This window comes from Danio rerio, chromosome 23 (genome assembly GCF_049306965.1).
Source record: "Danio rerio strain Tuebingen ecotype United States chromosome 23, GRCz12tu, whole genome shotgun sequence".
NCBI classification, from domain to species: domain Eukaryota; kingdom Metazoa; phylum Chordata; class Actinopteri; order Cypriniformes; family Danionidae; genus Danio; species Danio rerio.
The window spans coordinates 24,446,954-24,462,278 of NC_133198.1; the positions used below are offsets into that span (position 1 = coordinate 24,446,954).

General features: G+C 32.7%; 1 protein-coding gene across 18 annotated transcripts in view; it reads left to right on the forward strand.

Moving 5' to 3' along the window:
- Positions 1 to 15,325, forward strand: part of arhgef10lb (Rho guanine nucleotide exchange factor (GEF) 10-like b) — a 99,953-nt gene that overhangs the window by 1,099 nt on the left and 83,529 nt on the right. For 5 of the 18 annotated variants that reach the window (XM_073938949.1, XM_073938940.1, XM_073938948.1 and 2 more), the window contains 3 exons: positions 1,713 to 1,832; positions 5,156 to 5,221; positions 14,091 to 14,390. In XM_073938949.1, the coding sequence (XP_073795050.1) occupies positions 5,185 to 5,221; positions 14,091 to 14,390 (337 nt within the window). In that variant the 5' untranslated portion in view covers positions 1,713 to 1,832; positions 5,156 to 5,184. Of the gene's footprint in view, positions 1 to 1,588; positions 1,833 to 5,155; positions 5,222 to 8,275; positions 8,589 to 14,090; positions 14,391 to 15,325 lie in introns of those variants that run through there. The other 13 variants (XM_021473666.3, XM_021473668.3, XM_021473667.3 and 10 more) reach the window with 4 other exon arrangements.

Sequence of the window (15,325 nt, forward strand, 5' to 3'; positions counted from 1 at the left end):
TGTTCTACTATCTCCCCTTCAAAAAGTATTATGCTACCCATCAGATTTTATTACCTGCAAATTTTAATGTGGACTACTGAGTGTGATATAAAGCTGTAATATCGCTCTAACCTACCTAATCCCTAACCCCAACATCAGATCCATTCAAATACAGTGTTGGTAGCATAAACTGATGGGTAGGACAAAATGTCAGGACACCAACATAAACAAATAACATGTTCATTTTACCTTGCTGTCAGGTTATTTGTAAAAGCAAACATATATTTTACAGACCATTTTGAGGGATATTAACAAAAACAATGGTCCCAATGTATTTTTTGTTTTACATCTTTAATGTCTATAGCTTCTGAGAATCCATAAAGAGCCACATATTGTTAAATAATGTTATTTTAAAATCATTCTTAACCCTTTAACTGCCTGCTCTACCAAATGCTTGACCATAGTTTGATTGTTTTGAAGAATGGTTTACACTAGACTGAATTGTTGGTTTACAAAATAAACATGCAAGCATAATCTTGTTGCACTACTACACTTGATTTTAGTTTTATAGTAAAATAACAACAACAAGAAAGCATGTTAAATGAGAATCTGAAATATTTTATGGCAAACTTAAAAAAAAAGGATTTAGTATTCAAACATTTTTTATTTTGATTATTTTTTAAATAAATTGGTCCTACACTTCAAATTATCAGATTTTTCATAGTATATGTATTAATTACAGTACTTTTAGCATAATCTGACATGTCAACTATTTGGTAGTGATTTATATTTTAGAATTTATTAGATGTGTTGTACAAAAATGAGTTAAGAAGAACTAGGAGTTTAGAAATGCAATCCAAAATAGTTTTTCTTGGTGGGGCAGTTGATCATAAATGGTAATTTTTGCAACAGATTTTGTAAGAATTACTTCACTAATAAAAACACCAATTCTTGATACCAAAAACACAGAAATCAAATTGATATAAAAAAATAAATGTTAATAAGTAATTTGTAATAGCTGTAAATATCTTTACACAATATGCCAATAAACTGCCATTCACAAATCATAATTAGAGATCTTAATCAAATCCTGGAAATAAATCAAAGTCAAAATGGCTTGTCATAGGAAATACAAACATTATGGTGCATTTTATCTTACTTAAACCAGGATATTCAATAGAGGTGAAAAGGACAAAAACAACCTGGTCTATCTTGTTTAACTTGACTGACATTTGAAGTAACTTCAGGGAGGAAATAAAAACAGTCTAGGAAATAATAAACAGTATTCTTGGCTTTCTAATGTTTACCACCATTAGTTGTTATATACGTCATTAGTCAAATATTTATAAAAAAAATGTTTACGTTTTTGGACACAGTTGGAAAAAATCCTGAATCCAGCAGCATGGAATTTCTGAAAGAAAGCTGGAAGTAGTCATTGATTGGTCGGATTGCAGCCCTGCTCGTCTTTCATTGGCTGGTTGTTCCTGAGAATATTTACATGGAGGCTCTCTCCTGATGTACGGCAGGGGGAAGGAGTGAGTGAAAAGAAAGGAAAAAGGGAGGGACTGAGTGAAAAGAATAGAGGGAGAAGAGTTCTCTTTTTCACCGTGTCAGTTAATGCACCGGGAGAGACTCAGAACTTGTTCTTCCACTAAAAGACCGCAGATCAGCTGTTTACATCTGTTGTGCTTTCTGAGGAAGATACAGTGGTGTCATCAATTTTACATTCACAGATGGCTGCACTGCGCAAAGATGGGAGCAGACGTGACAATGGATTTGTATTGATAGCTCCTGATCAATAAGGACAAAATCAGAGGGGTGACATTTTAAGGGACTTAAGACCAGGCCTGTGAGTAAGTCTTTCTTTGGAATAAGAGCTCAAAAATGCAGTGCTTAGGTTGTTTTACATGTACAAAATGTAACAATGCAACTCACTAGGGGGGAGTGATAATCATGAAGCTGTAGATTATTACAAAAAACAACATTAACAACAACAAAAACATCCAGACTGTCAGATGAAAGAGTGATTGTGCGTAACAATCATGCCACTTGATTCAGTATTGACTCCATATTAAAGAATGTGTTGTTAATTCACCTGATGTTCCTTTGTGAAATGAATCTTTTTATATATATTTATTATTGATATGGTTAAAATTGTAGCTTCAAATCATACAATGCTAATGCTATTTTGACATAATAGATAAACATAAATAGAGTCTATTGATCCCTGAGCAGAATTAAGCATCCAGATAGACAATACCCCTCGAACACAGCTATATTTCACCTGACAGCAATAGTGGCTGTGTAAAATGACTTTTACTATGGAATATTAATGATATTTAAAAGGTAATCATCATATCAGGCCTGTGCTAAAGCTACTCTGAGGCCAGATTTATGCTCTGTCTTTCAGTTATCCAGTGGTTTGATATCCCTGACTCACGTGGGATGACCATTTTGAATCAAACCGCTCCTTTTGGTCATTATTTTAAGCCCAAGGCTACAGCCTGTTATGTTTGTGTTTTACCTAATCAGTTCTGTCAAGTGAATTGACTGATTGCAAATTTACAAAGCAACCTAAACAGGAAGTAGAGATGGTTTTCCGTGATAAAAGGTCTGTAAAAAAGAGCGGGCATGGAGAGTTAATGTATTTGGAGGTTCAGATGCCTGTCTCATTGTGCCTTGTGTCCAAGGCAATGCCTGTGTCATTTCTTTGTAAGGATTTGCTGGGCCATTCATTGGGCCTCAGTTCTTACTCTGTGCTTTACTCTCAACAATTCAACCTTGCTGTGTTCTTGGAGAGGGAAAGACGCTGTCTTGCCTTTGTGCATTCACTGGCCTCAGCCTGGCCTTCTTTAGTGAATAATTCATGCAGACTGACCTCCAGCTGTACGGTTATCTATCAGAAAACAATATGGGACTTTGACAAACACTTTGTGGGTTTGGCTGTCACTTGTATTTGAAGAAAATTATAGAGCATTTAAAATTGGCATTCTCTTCCTGACAGTCAAACTCATAACAAAAGTGATCCACAGGAACAATTATTTTAGTATTAATTATATACACTGTAAAACCCAAAAAGCTACGGTAACTCAACCCATTTGAGGAAACCGATTGCAACAAACTATTTAAGTTCAAAAACTAATCCTAATGAGTACCGTGAACTTAATCCATTTGAATAAATAAAGCAATTTGAGCACAGTAAAACCCATTAAATTAAGAGAACTTAAACCAACTGAGTACTGTAAAACCCAAGAAGTTAAGGCAACTCAAACCAGTTGAGAAAACAGATTTCTACAAACCATTTGAGTAAAAAAAAAAACCTATATGAGTACTGTGAACTTACTCCATTTAAGTTGAAGTAATGAGGTATTTAAATAACTCTTGAGTTCAAAACCCTTTTCAAATGAGTATAATGAGTATGTATATGTATGAGTATGAGTAGAATTAACCTTCAGTAAATTTTGAGTTAACGACACTCATTTCAATTGATAAAGTTGACTTCTGGGATTTTCAGTGCACTGTTAGATCACTTATTAAATATTTAATAAAAAAATGAGTAAACTTTTATGATATTTTGTCACCTTAGAATGATAAGGTTCTATCTGACGTGTTTGTCAAAATTGAGTAATTTAAATATTCTTATTAAATGACAACTTATTTACATTATAGGATGTTTTTTTAATAAGTTGTTTACATTTTAAGACTTTTTATTTACAAAACAAATGTTACACACATACTGTTTTCTATGGAATGCAAAAACTTTAAAGCTCAATATCTCAAAATCATTCAGACCGCAGACAGAACCTTATAATTCCAATGTGGTGATTTTTAACGAAATGTTTAGAGATTTATATATAGATTTAAGTAATTTCTATTATTTTGATTAATTTTATAAGACTTTATTTTTTTATCTATTTTAGTTAGCTGCTAGGTTAACATTTTTAACTGTTAAGTTTAATTTGCATTTTTTGCTTAATCTAGTATGTATTTTTGTTATATTTCAGCTGTAGGAGCTATAAATTGAAGTTGTTTAATGTTGTTTAAAGTTTTTATTATTTACTGTATGCAAATGCTTTGTGACTTGAAATTATTTATTGATTCAGTCTTTGAATTAATGAGTTTATTTCTGCTTTTGAATTGTAGTATGAGACCTTGACCTCTTCTCAGACAACTTTAATGTAGAGAATTCAGTTCAGTCTTATAAAGGGACTTTTTTGACATTTTAATTAATTTGAAACAAAATACGAAGAGTTCAGATGCAAAAACCTCTAAGTGCCATCTGAAATTTCCACCAACAATTTACATTTTTCTCAGCCTCTCTTGTTTATGTTGAGATATTTCACTTCCAGGGAAAGGACTTATTCTTTGCCATAAGAGATATTACTGAACATACACACAGGAGAATGTTCAGACAGCATTTAGAGGTTTTTGCATCTAAACTCTTCATTTTGCATATATAAAAATAATATAGAAATACAACTGTGAAATAACACATAAAGTTCTGGCAGCTCATTACAAGCTTTGTACTGTAATTTACATGACCAACCCATACAATACATTAAGTTCAAACTACTGAAGAACTACTGTCACTTTCTTTGATTTTCCAACAACAGCAGTTGACAGAGCAGAGATCAAGGCTCCATGATACAAACACTTTGAAAGCATAAATAAATGGAAAACACACATAAAGAGTGAGCTATACAGGCAACAGTTAAATGGATATTTGTACAGCGTGGCACTGACGTAACTCAGCCTATTGTAAAGTTTCTTCAGCACATTTTTCTGTGTCTCCCTCTGGTCTTTCCTCTTGTTTGAGTTGTGGTTTGTATTGGTTAAGTCGTGTTGTTCTGACACATGCAGAGAGTTTTTCCCATAAATGTGGGAGGAGATGTTGTGCGAGGATTCAGCCGGTAAGGCAAGCCTGAATCTGCCACACAATGTTGAGGAATTTCACATTTTCACCCTGAAGTTATCTGTAATCACTCCTTTAGTTATTATCAGCAATATTATTACTCAAATTCATATTTTATTCTATTCAGTTCATTATTCAAAGATGTGGTGTTAGATATTTTACAGTTTAAAGGCATTGTGTTTAACTGTTATACAAAAACACTGTGTGTTTGAGGAATTTAACATATTAGAGTCAATGTGTTGACAGTATTTTTCTCTTTTACAGGAGTGTAGACATGACTAGAAATTAACTTCATGGCATCTCCACAGTCTCTTACCCCTCCTGATAAAGGTTAGTACATGTTATGCTGCTCATTGTTTTCAATATGTTAAAAAATCTTTTAAAAATCTGTTTTAATTTATTTTACAAAAAGACCTCAAATAGGAACCACGCACACTGTAAAAATGCAGTGTTCCTCACTGTTAATTTATGTTGTTCTAACTAGGCATATACGATTTTGACGGTATAATAACCTTGGATACAACTATCATGATTTCACTGTATTGTAATTACTGCTCTAAAATATATTATTTTTAAATGGGTAATAAAAAGTAAATAAAAAATTCCCCTTTGAAAATAAAATATTTTATTTTGAGAAACATTTCCAAAATATTTTAACAGTAAACATGTCAGGCTAAATGATTCAAATGAAACAATTACCTTCAACTAACAACTAACAAGAAACTTAATACTGCCTACATTAGTTTCTAAAAAACAGATTTATTTACCATTTAAGATTAAAAATCTTTGAATATATTTTCTGCTGGAGATATTGTTGTCCTAAAAAACAAAAAACAAAAACGTAAATAAAAACTCTGACATATATCTTATGTGTTGTTGCTGATTTTAAAACCTTGGCTTTTCTAAATCACGGTATAACCTGAAAACAGTTATCGTCTCATGCCTTGTCCCAACACAAATTTATGAAGTTAGCTTAACAAATTTATTTGGATTGAATATAAAACAATTAAGTCATCCCAAAAGAATCTCAAAAATTGTGTTGTTTCAGCTCATTTTAAATAAGTAGTTTGAACAAGTAGTAAAAACATTTTTTTGACTGCATAATGAATTTATTTTAGTTCTTAGTATTTAGTTTAGTTCTTTAGTATTATATCCTTGTGCGTCACGGTGGCGCAGTGGGTAGCACGATTGCCTCACAACAAGAAGATTGCTGGTTCGAGCCCCGACTGGGTCATCTGGCATTTCGGTGTGGAGTTTGCATGTTCACCTTGTGTTCGCCTGGGATTCCCCCACAGTCCAAAGACATGTGCTATAGGTGAATTGAATAAGCTAAATTGGCCATAGTGTATGTGTGTGAATACATGAATGTGTGGGTGTTTCCCAGTGTTGGGTTGTGGATAGAAGGGCATCCGCTGCGTAAAACATATGCTGGATAAGTTGGCAGTTCATTCCGCTGTGGCAACCCCTGATTAATAAAGGGACTAAGCTGAAAAGAAAATGGATGAATGAATGTATTATATCGGTATAGTTATTATAAATGTCAAAATCTTCCCACGAGCAATACTTGCGGAGATTCACAACAGACCACTGCTTGGTTTCAGTTTATTTGCTGTTACAGAAATAAATGTTTAATAGTTCTTGGACCAAATTTAACAACAACTTGTGCCAAGTTTCAACACAAACTTTTACGTGACATACACTTAGTATTACACTAGTAAATGAGGAGTTTAAAGTGACAAGGCTTTATGCATGCAGATAGTAAACTTGCATGATGATGAACTGCTGTGTCATGCGAGTATGATAGGCCTGATAAACCCAAACATGTGTAGATTATTAAAAACATTATGTAAAAAGAAAAACACAGACCCCTAAATTTCATAATTGCACTCAAAAGACAGTTCTGTATTACTAGTTTGAATCACATTTTATATTAAGCGTTAAATGTATTAAAATTATTAATAATTAGTTTATTTTAATACAATTAATTATTACATTTATATTATAACTATAAGATTGGTTTCATCTTAGTTTTGGATTGGTTTCATCTTAGTTTTATTTTTATAACATGTATAGCTACATAATATATTGTTTGTGCATCGTGTGTATCCACAATAGTCACATCGCTGGATTAGATTGTTTATTAAAGTTTAAAAGATAACGATATTATTAAATATAATTATTTAGAAATAATTTATACAGTGTTAATCATGATATTTAGTTTGATTGTTCAATTTATATGTTTGAATATTTTTAGACTCAGAAAACCATAAAGCACTGATTATTTACCTTTTACCTTTGCTCTGTTGTATTTATATATGCTTGTAATTTATTATATTTATTCAGATGCACTGCATGGAAAAATACTTGATCATTGTAATATATCTAAAGAAAGGAAATCTTTCCAAATAGAGGTATTCAATTAAAAAAATAACCATATCGCAATATATATAGCAGGAAAACTAAATATCCAATGTGTTGCAGCCCTACTAACATGTATGTATTGTTCTTAAAAATGGATTGGGTACTTGAATCTTCAATTATTAAATTAAATTAAATTAAATTAAATTAAATTAAATTAAATTAAATTAAATTAAATTAAATTAAATTAAATTAAATTAAATTAAATTAAATTAAATTAAATTAAATTTAATTTAATTTAATTTAATTTAATTTAATTTAATTTAATTTAATTTACGCAATGCAGTGGCACAGTAGGTAGTACTGTCGCCTCACAGCAAGAAGGTCTCTGGTTCGAGCCTCGGCTGGGTCAGGCATTTCTGTGTGGAGTTTGCATGTTCTCCCTTCATTTGTGTGGGTTTCCTCTGGGTGCTCCGGTTTCCCCCACAGTTCAAAGACATGCGGAACAGGTGAATTGGGTAGGCTAAATTGTCTGTAGTGTATGAGTGTGAATCCACTGCGTAAAACATGTGCTCGATAAATTGGCGGATCATTAATAATAAAGGGACTAAGCCGAAAAGATAATGAATTAATAATAAAAATTAAATTAAATTAAATTAAATTAAATTAAATTAAATTAAATTAAATTAAATTAAATTAAATTAAATTAAATTAAATTAAATTAAATTAAATTAAATTAAATTAAATTAAATTATTTAACTTAGCTTGGCACATGTACACTCCTACACGCTGTTACCCCACATACTCTTATTCAAATACAGATCTTCCAAGCCCAGTGGTGTGTAGTCATGATTTAGTAGCCCTGCCAAGATGTTTGAGGAGGTGACATCACACTGTTCACTGCACTCTCTGACACAAACAAGCCCAAACAAAGGGTATCTGTGCATGACACATTAGGGTGCGCTCTTCAAATACAGAGAAATCATAATGACAGTGTATTTACCCCTGCACGTCATTTGTTCTGGTACATTACAAAACAGTATATTGTGTAAACCACTGAAACATAGTTACCTAGAGGGAACACGGCATTACCCACTTAATCTCTCGAGATCTTTGGAAACTGCCTGAGCGCTCAAGGTAACTGACCATATGCTGCAGCAGAGCAATTCTTGCACCATATGCCACCTGCTCTTGACACACAATCATCCTGCAGCTATGGAGACTGTTTGCATGAGGCAATCGCTAAAATTTTTAGGTTCACCCAAAATTCACCTGGCCGGGTCTAAGAGGTTTTCATACTTCTGCTGGAGTGAGGGGGTTGAGGACAACAAGCGGCATGGTAAAACCATTGTTTTGTTGGTTTTTGTGATTGTTGAAGTAAATAGAGGGCTGAGGATTGCATGATTACTGACCTTTAGAGCCATTTTCAAGTCATGTGAGTTTATATTGGACTGCTATGAAGTAACTTCTGTTATTTTATAAGGTAAATGTGCACCAAAAAAAACTGTAGAGATATAAAGATATAAATGTGAGCATATAAATTTCTTCTTTGCTATACTATAACTGATTTGCACAAGCCACTTTCATAGTTAAAACATTTAGTTGTATGAAGTACTTTCAGTTGCGTATTCTCCGAAGAGACCATATGGTCACATGTGTAATCCTGCTCATCACATGATCTGTTATTCTCCATCTTGTGCGGTCTGTAATCTGTATTCCTGCACTTTGGATTCTTTTCCTAAATGTAATGTTCCAACAACTGGTCAGACATGGCCAAAAAAGTGATGTAATAGTTGCTTAACTTGGCTTTATGGTTAACAAAAAGAAAAATACAGGCTGTCATTATTGCTTTGGGATTCGGCTTACAACACGCTTACACTTTTAGTACGTGTAACAGATGTGTATTATTATTTTGTCCATCTGTTCAGTGTTTGTGGTATGTGTTATCAGTGTCTTGGCTTTAGGCTTGTGAGGATTGGGTGTTTTTCGAACCAAATGATGACTCACGAGGATTTTGTTTCCAGTGTTATGGTCAAAACATATTTTAGAGCCTCCCCTTTGACTCAATCTGGCTTCATAATGGAATGCAAATGGAGCTGCTTAGATACAAGAGTGTGCTCTGAATTATAAAGACACAATTGTTTGTTGTTTATGCTTTTATGTCAAATTGGATTATGCACACTAAGTCAGAGTGTTACATCGCAATCAGTGCATAACAGACGGGTCTTGGGGCTTATATTGTTACACTAATAAACAAAACTCTTATGAAATTAAATAGTTTGTTCTCTGTTTTTAAAACCTGGATATTAGGGCTGAACAACACAATGCTTTATTATTGATATCACTGTGTGTATCTGCAATAATCACATCACGAGATGTGCCATGTTGAGTAGGGATAATAGTTGAGGAGAGTCACTGCAGTGATAGTTTATCATATGCATATGTTTTTTAAGGCCTGGGACTGTGTGAGCATTTCAAGGGAGCTTCTAGTATTCAATAACTTAAAAAGACAAATTTCCTTGAAATATTTACATAATAAAGACTATGCAGTGCTATTTTACATTTGATTATTCAATTTATGTATAATAGACCCTTTTCACATTTCCAGGAAGGCGTCCTGGTTGGGTAAACTTAAAGCGCAGTGAACTGGCGAGCAAAACAAATATTTTTATTTTATATTTTACAAGCCTATTTGCTAAAATAATAAAAGAAAAAACTCCTTAATGGCATTATCAAGACTTTAAGAAAAAGGAAGAAAACTTGTGTTAGACTGATGACAGCAGCAAGACGAGAGATAACGTCAAACTTACCTTCAGCCCCATAAGTGCTGCATTAGAAACACTTCACATAAGTGGAAATTTGTTTTTTGTAATTTGATGCAAAGATAATATAATACATATAAATTTTCATACGTTTAAAAAAAATCAATATTAAAAACTTTTAGGAATTAGAGATCATGATGACTGTTAAACGCATCTCAACAGTCTTGTGAAAAGGCTCCATACTATTAAGACTTCCCAGAAAAGCACTGTTTATTCCACTGTTGTATTGTATATTTATGCTTGTAATTTGTTTATTATATTTTATGCATTAATTATTTCCCTGTAACATCGTCCCTATCAATCTAAATTAACAAATAATTTCGAAATAGAGCTATCTAAATCATTTGGCTAAATGTATTTCATAATCACAATATATACAGCAGAAAAGCAAAATATTGCAATGGCAGATTCTTTTTAATATGATAAGCCCTACCACATATCTACATTTGTAAAAACAAGGGTCACACTTTATTTTGATGGTCCGTTTGCTTAATATAAGTTACAATGCATCTGCATGCCAACTAAATCTCATTAGATTATAAGTAGACTGTTAGGTTGGGGTTAGGGTTAGTGTAAGTTGACATGTACTTGCAAAGTTTCTTATAGTCAGTTAAATGTCTGTTGAAGGAGCAGTATCAACAGATATTAAGCAGACAGTCACTGAAATGGACCATCAAAATAAAATGTTTACCAAAACAGGCTTAGGGGTGGGTGAGATTGTTGTGATTTGTGGCAATACTAATCACACTAGTAATGCTCAAACAACCACTCAAAACATTCCTGACATCCCAAGTGAGATGCTTACTAACTATTCAAGCAATAATATAGCAACACTAAAACACCCACTCAGAAAATGCTATCCACCAAATAGCAATGCTCAAACAACCACTCAGATCCACTTAGCCTTTAAACCGCATAGCAATGCTCAAACAACCATTTGTAACCAACAACCAACACCTAAACAATCACTCAGAAAAACTTTTGGAAACCTCATAAAATCATATAAACCACCTGTAGAAACACTCTAACACCCTTTTACCAACTCAAACAATCACTCAGAGTACTTTACCAATGCTTACAACAAACCCAGTACACTCTCATAACAACATAGCAATCAGAACTGAGGAGAACTGGTCGCCTGGCTGACCCTGATTTCTCCTTCGGTTTTGTCTATACTTCCGCCAATTGGTAGAGTTTTTGTCAACAAATGTCTTTGTCAACAATGACCATGCGGTCACTTATTCATCGATGTAGAAAAATTGATGTAAAATGTTCATCATTTAAAAAAATATTTGCATTGAGAGAGACATTTATATTAAACTAAATCGAATCAGTTTTAGTTAAACTATTACTACATTAGGACTTCTACCACTACTCTATTATCTGCCTGATGTGCTATAATGTTTCCATAAATTAAAAATAATGTGACGGCTTTTTATTCTGTTTTCTTCATCTGCTAAGCTGCTTTGGCATTATCTAAATTGTAAAAAGTGCTATACAAATAAAGATGGATTGAATTGAACAAATCTAAACTCAAACACTCAGATAACAGGGTGTCTGCTGGGTCTTAAAAGGTCCTAAAAAGTTTCAGAAACTACATTTTAGGCCTTAAGAAATCCCAAATTCACTGATATATGATGTTGTAGGTCTTAAATCATTTAAAACAGGTCCTAATTTTGATTTGTCCAAGTAAAGCTTATTCAATTGAGCTGACATTCATTCAATGACCAACAATACAATAATAAGTGTATTACAACAATAAGTTTTTTTTTTTTATTTCAAAGAGATAAAATTCCCAACAGCTCTTAGATATTTTTACAGCATATTCCCCAAATTAAATTTCTTAATCAGGTAAAAAAACTTAAAAACAATTACACAAATTCCACATGATAATATCGGGCCAATAGAAAAAATCCTTAGTCGTTAACCCTGTATAAATCAAAGATTTTATTCTTAATGGTCTTAAAGGACTCTTAAAAAGTCTTAGATTTGACTACCTGAAACCTGCAGAAAAACCTGAGAAAATTTTATGAACACCATTAAAACCAAGCAGAAAAACCCTGAGAACTCTAAAGAAGGCTTACCAGTCACCTTGCAACACTCGCATAGTAATTCCCAAACAAATTTTAAGAACAACACAACCTGACAGTACAGTTTCCTTACTATATAAATAAGCATAAACTGAATGTTTTTGTTGGAATACGATATAGAGCCACCATTTTAGTACAGGGTAGGACCCCTTTGAAATGAATGTGAGACCAAGGTACAGTGGAGGACTGGCCATCCAAAGCCAGAGATATATACACATATATACATATACATAATCTATGATCGGGAGTTTTTCCGGTGGTCATTACGCAAATATTTTTTAAAATGACGAAAATTATCATTTTACATCACTTTTCTACATCAATGAATAAGTGATCACATGGTCATTGTTGACAAAGAGCGTGTTTTTGTGTGCAATGTATTATTCTCCCTCCCTTTTAAATTTGATCTAATTTGTGTCCTGAAACACTCCTCTTTTCCTGCTTTCACTTCTCATTCTAACAGAAGGAACTATTAGTTCGTGAATGAATCCTCGTTATGAACGACTCATTCACATAGCTGACAATAATACAAGTTTCTGGCAGCGCAGCATCTTGTTGTCACATTTTATTTACATTGCTTGCTTATTTTATTAAACAAAACTAGCATAGGCCTAGTATTAAGTGTGAGTTCAGAGCTACTTTGCCTTATGGTCATGGCAGTAAGAGACTGTAATATTATCCACACTTGTTTAGTACAAAAGTTCATTACAGAAAAAAAATGTAAAAAACTAAATCTTACCTATGAAATGTGATGCCTTTGTGCTTTGTTTTCTTTGTTTGCTCATTACTACACCCATATGCAGTGCAAAAGTCCAGCCTCTTTAGATTGACTTTAGTCTTCTTGACTAGTCTGGTAGAATGACGTTTGTCCAGGCAGCACTGTACAAATGTGGAGTTGACACATGCTCAGGGTCCGTATGTGATATCTAGTGTATACATTTATGGCTTGATTTACGTTCTTCAGAAACCTATAGGTGACATTACGGATACTACATCCATATCTTTTACAGTCAATGCAAAATACTCATTAGGGCCAGACCGAATCTGCAGACAGTTTTTTTCTATTTCCGTGCAGGATTTTGTTAAAAATGTGCGGATTTATGCGAAATGATTTTAGGAGTATCATAACTAAAAACTTAATATAAGAACTAAAACGTAATACCTTTTTAACTTGTATCTAATGTTTACAATGCAAATCTAATTAGATGCATTGTTTACCAGATAAAAGTGGAAGTCTTCTATATCTACTAAAAGACAGAAAATATTAATTTACACTTTATTGTAAATAAATTAAATGAACATTTTGATATTAGTCAATAATCATACTAAAATAAATAAAAATAATTTTAATATAAAGAATAAATATAAATTTGCACACATTTACACAAGTAAATAAACAGAATCAATGATGGGCTTGAAATCTTTGGAAATCTTCGAAATTCTGCGCCCGCAGATTCTGTGTGGGCCTACTCATCAGTTTAGAGCAGGGATGTCCAGACTCAGTACTGGAGGGCCGGTGTCCTGCAAAGTTTAGTTCCAACCCCAATCAGACAAAGCTGGCCTAACTAATCAAGCTCTTACTAGTCTAGAAACATCCTTGCAGGTGTGTTGAAGGAAGTTAGAGCTCAAATCTGCAGGACACCGGCCCTTCAGGACCGAGTTTGGACACCCCGGTTTAGAGTGTTATGCTAGCTCTAATTTTGTCAAATGAATGTTTATCACATTGTTTATGTATATGTTTAGTAGCTGTGTGAATAAAACTAGCACCTTCTACATGCTAGCATGCATTTTAACTTGTGGAATAGTAGCTTTGATTCATCATTCATGACTTTCTTAGACAACTATCATAAACACACTAGCAACTACAGCAACACCTTGAAATCCTCAAAATACTCACTTAACTAGCAATATTTTTGTGTGTTGTCTTAGAGTCCATGGTCACTGGTGTGACTCAGAAGCCCCAGGAGGAGGAAGAGGAGGATGAGGATGATGAGGAAACTGGTGAGAAGTTTGAGTTTGACGACAGTGAAGACGAGAAGAATGCAGTGGAGGATAAAGAGTCAGGAACTCCTCATGTGGAAGCTGAGCTTTCAGGCAGCTCTGATGTAAATGCACTTTATTGTCAATCTATGAAGCATGTCATGCACAGTAATCAGCCAGCAGTCAACGGAGGAACCCCTGCTGGTGTGGAGGAGCAGAATATGCCCACACATCCTCACACACACCCAGGTTTGTTTGCATAGTATGTACAGTATCACAAGGTATACAAAAGCAATACCAAACAAAATATTAATTCAGTTAAGTATAAAGTCTGCCTTTTCAGTTTCATCTCAGTCGTAGTGCTTATTTTTGCTGTTAAATTTACACTAATAAATAATGAATGTATAATTTTAATATTTAATATTATCCACATGCCATATACTGAAAACCATAAGGAATAATTAATGATAATTTAAATGATAATGATCAAATGAAATAAAAATGATAATTTAAATACACAATACATACTAGTATGTAACAAAAAAATGTAATATATAAATGATTAAAATATATATATATATATGTATATATGTATATATATATATATATATATATATATATATATATATATATATATATATATATATATATATATATATATATATATATATATACACATACAGTGCTTAGCATATATGCGTACACCCCCCAGAAATCTTTCATTTAAATAAATATTTTCTATAGGATGCTTTTTAATATTATATTTGTGCATATACATTAGATTAGTCAGTACTGAAGCCAAATCTGGAGCTTATCTAAAAAAATAACTTACAATAATGGGTAAAAAATGAGTACACCCAAATTTAGATGTTTAAGAAAAATAATAAATAAAATTTTCTAAAATAGCAAAAATCAAGAAAAACAAAACCTATATACAATTTTGTTGAAATTTTGTAAGTAAGTTTTTTCTTTTTTCAATATTTTGCATCAATTTAAATATATTATCTTTCTATTTCTAAAGATGTTTGGCGACTAAAATATTATTCTCATAAATATATCTGATTAATAAATCTGTTTTGTTGAAATGCATCAATATAGATTACCTTTATTCACTGAGAAATGGATAAAAATATTCATTTTCAAAATGGGGTGTACTCAATTATGCAAAGGACTGTATATAAAAA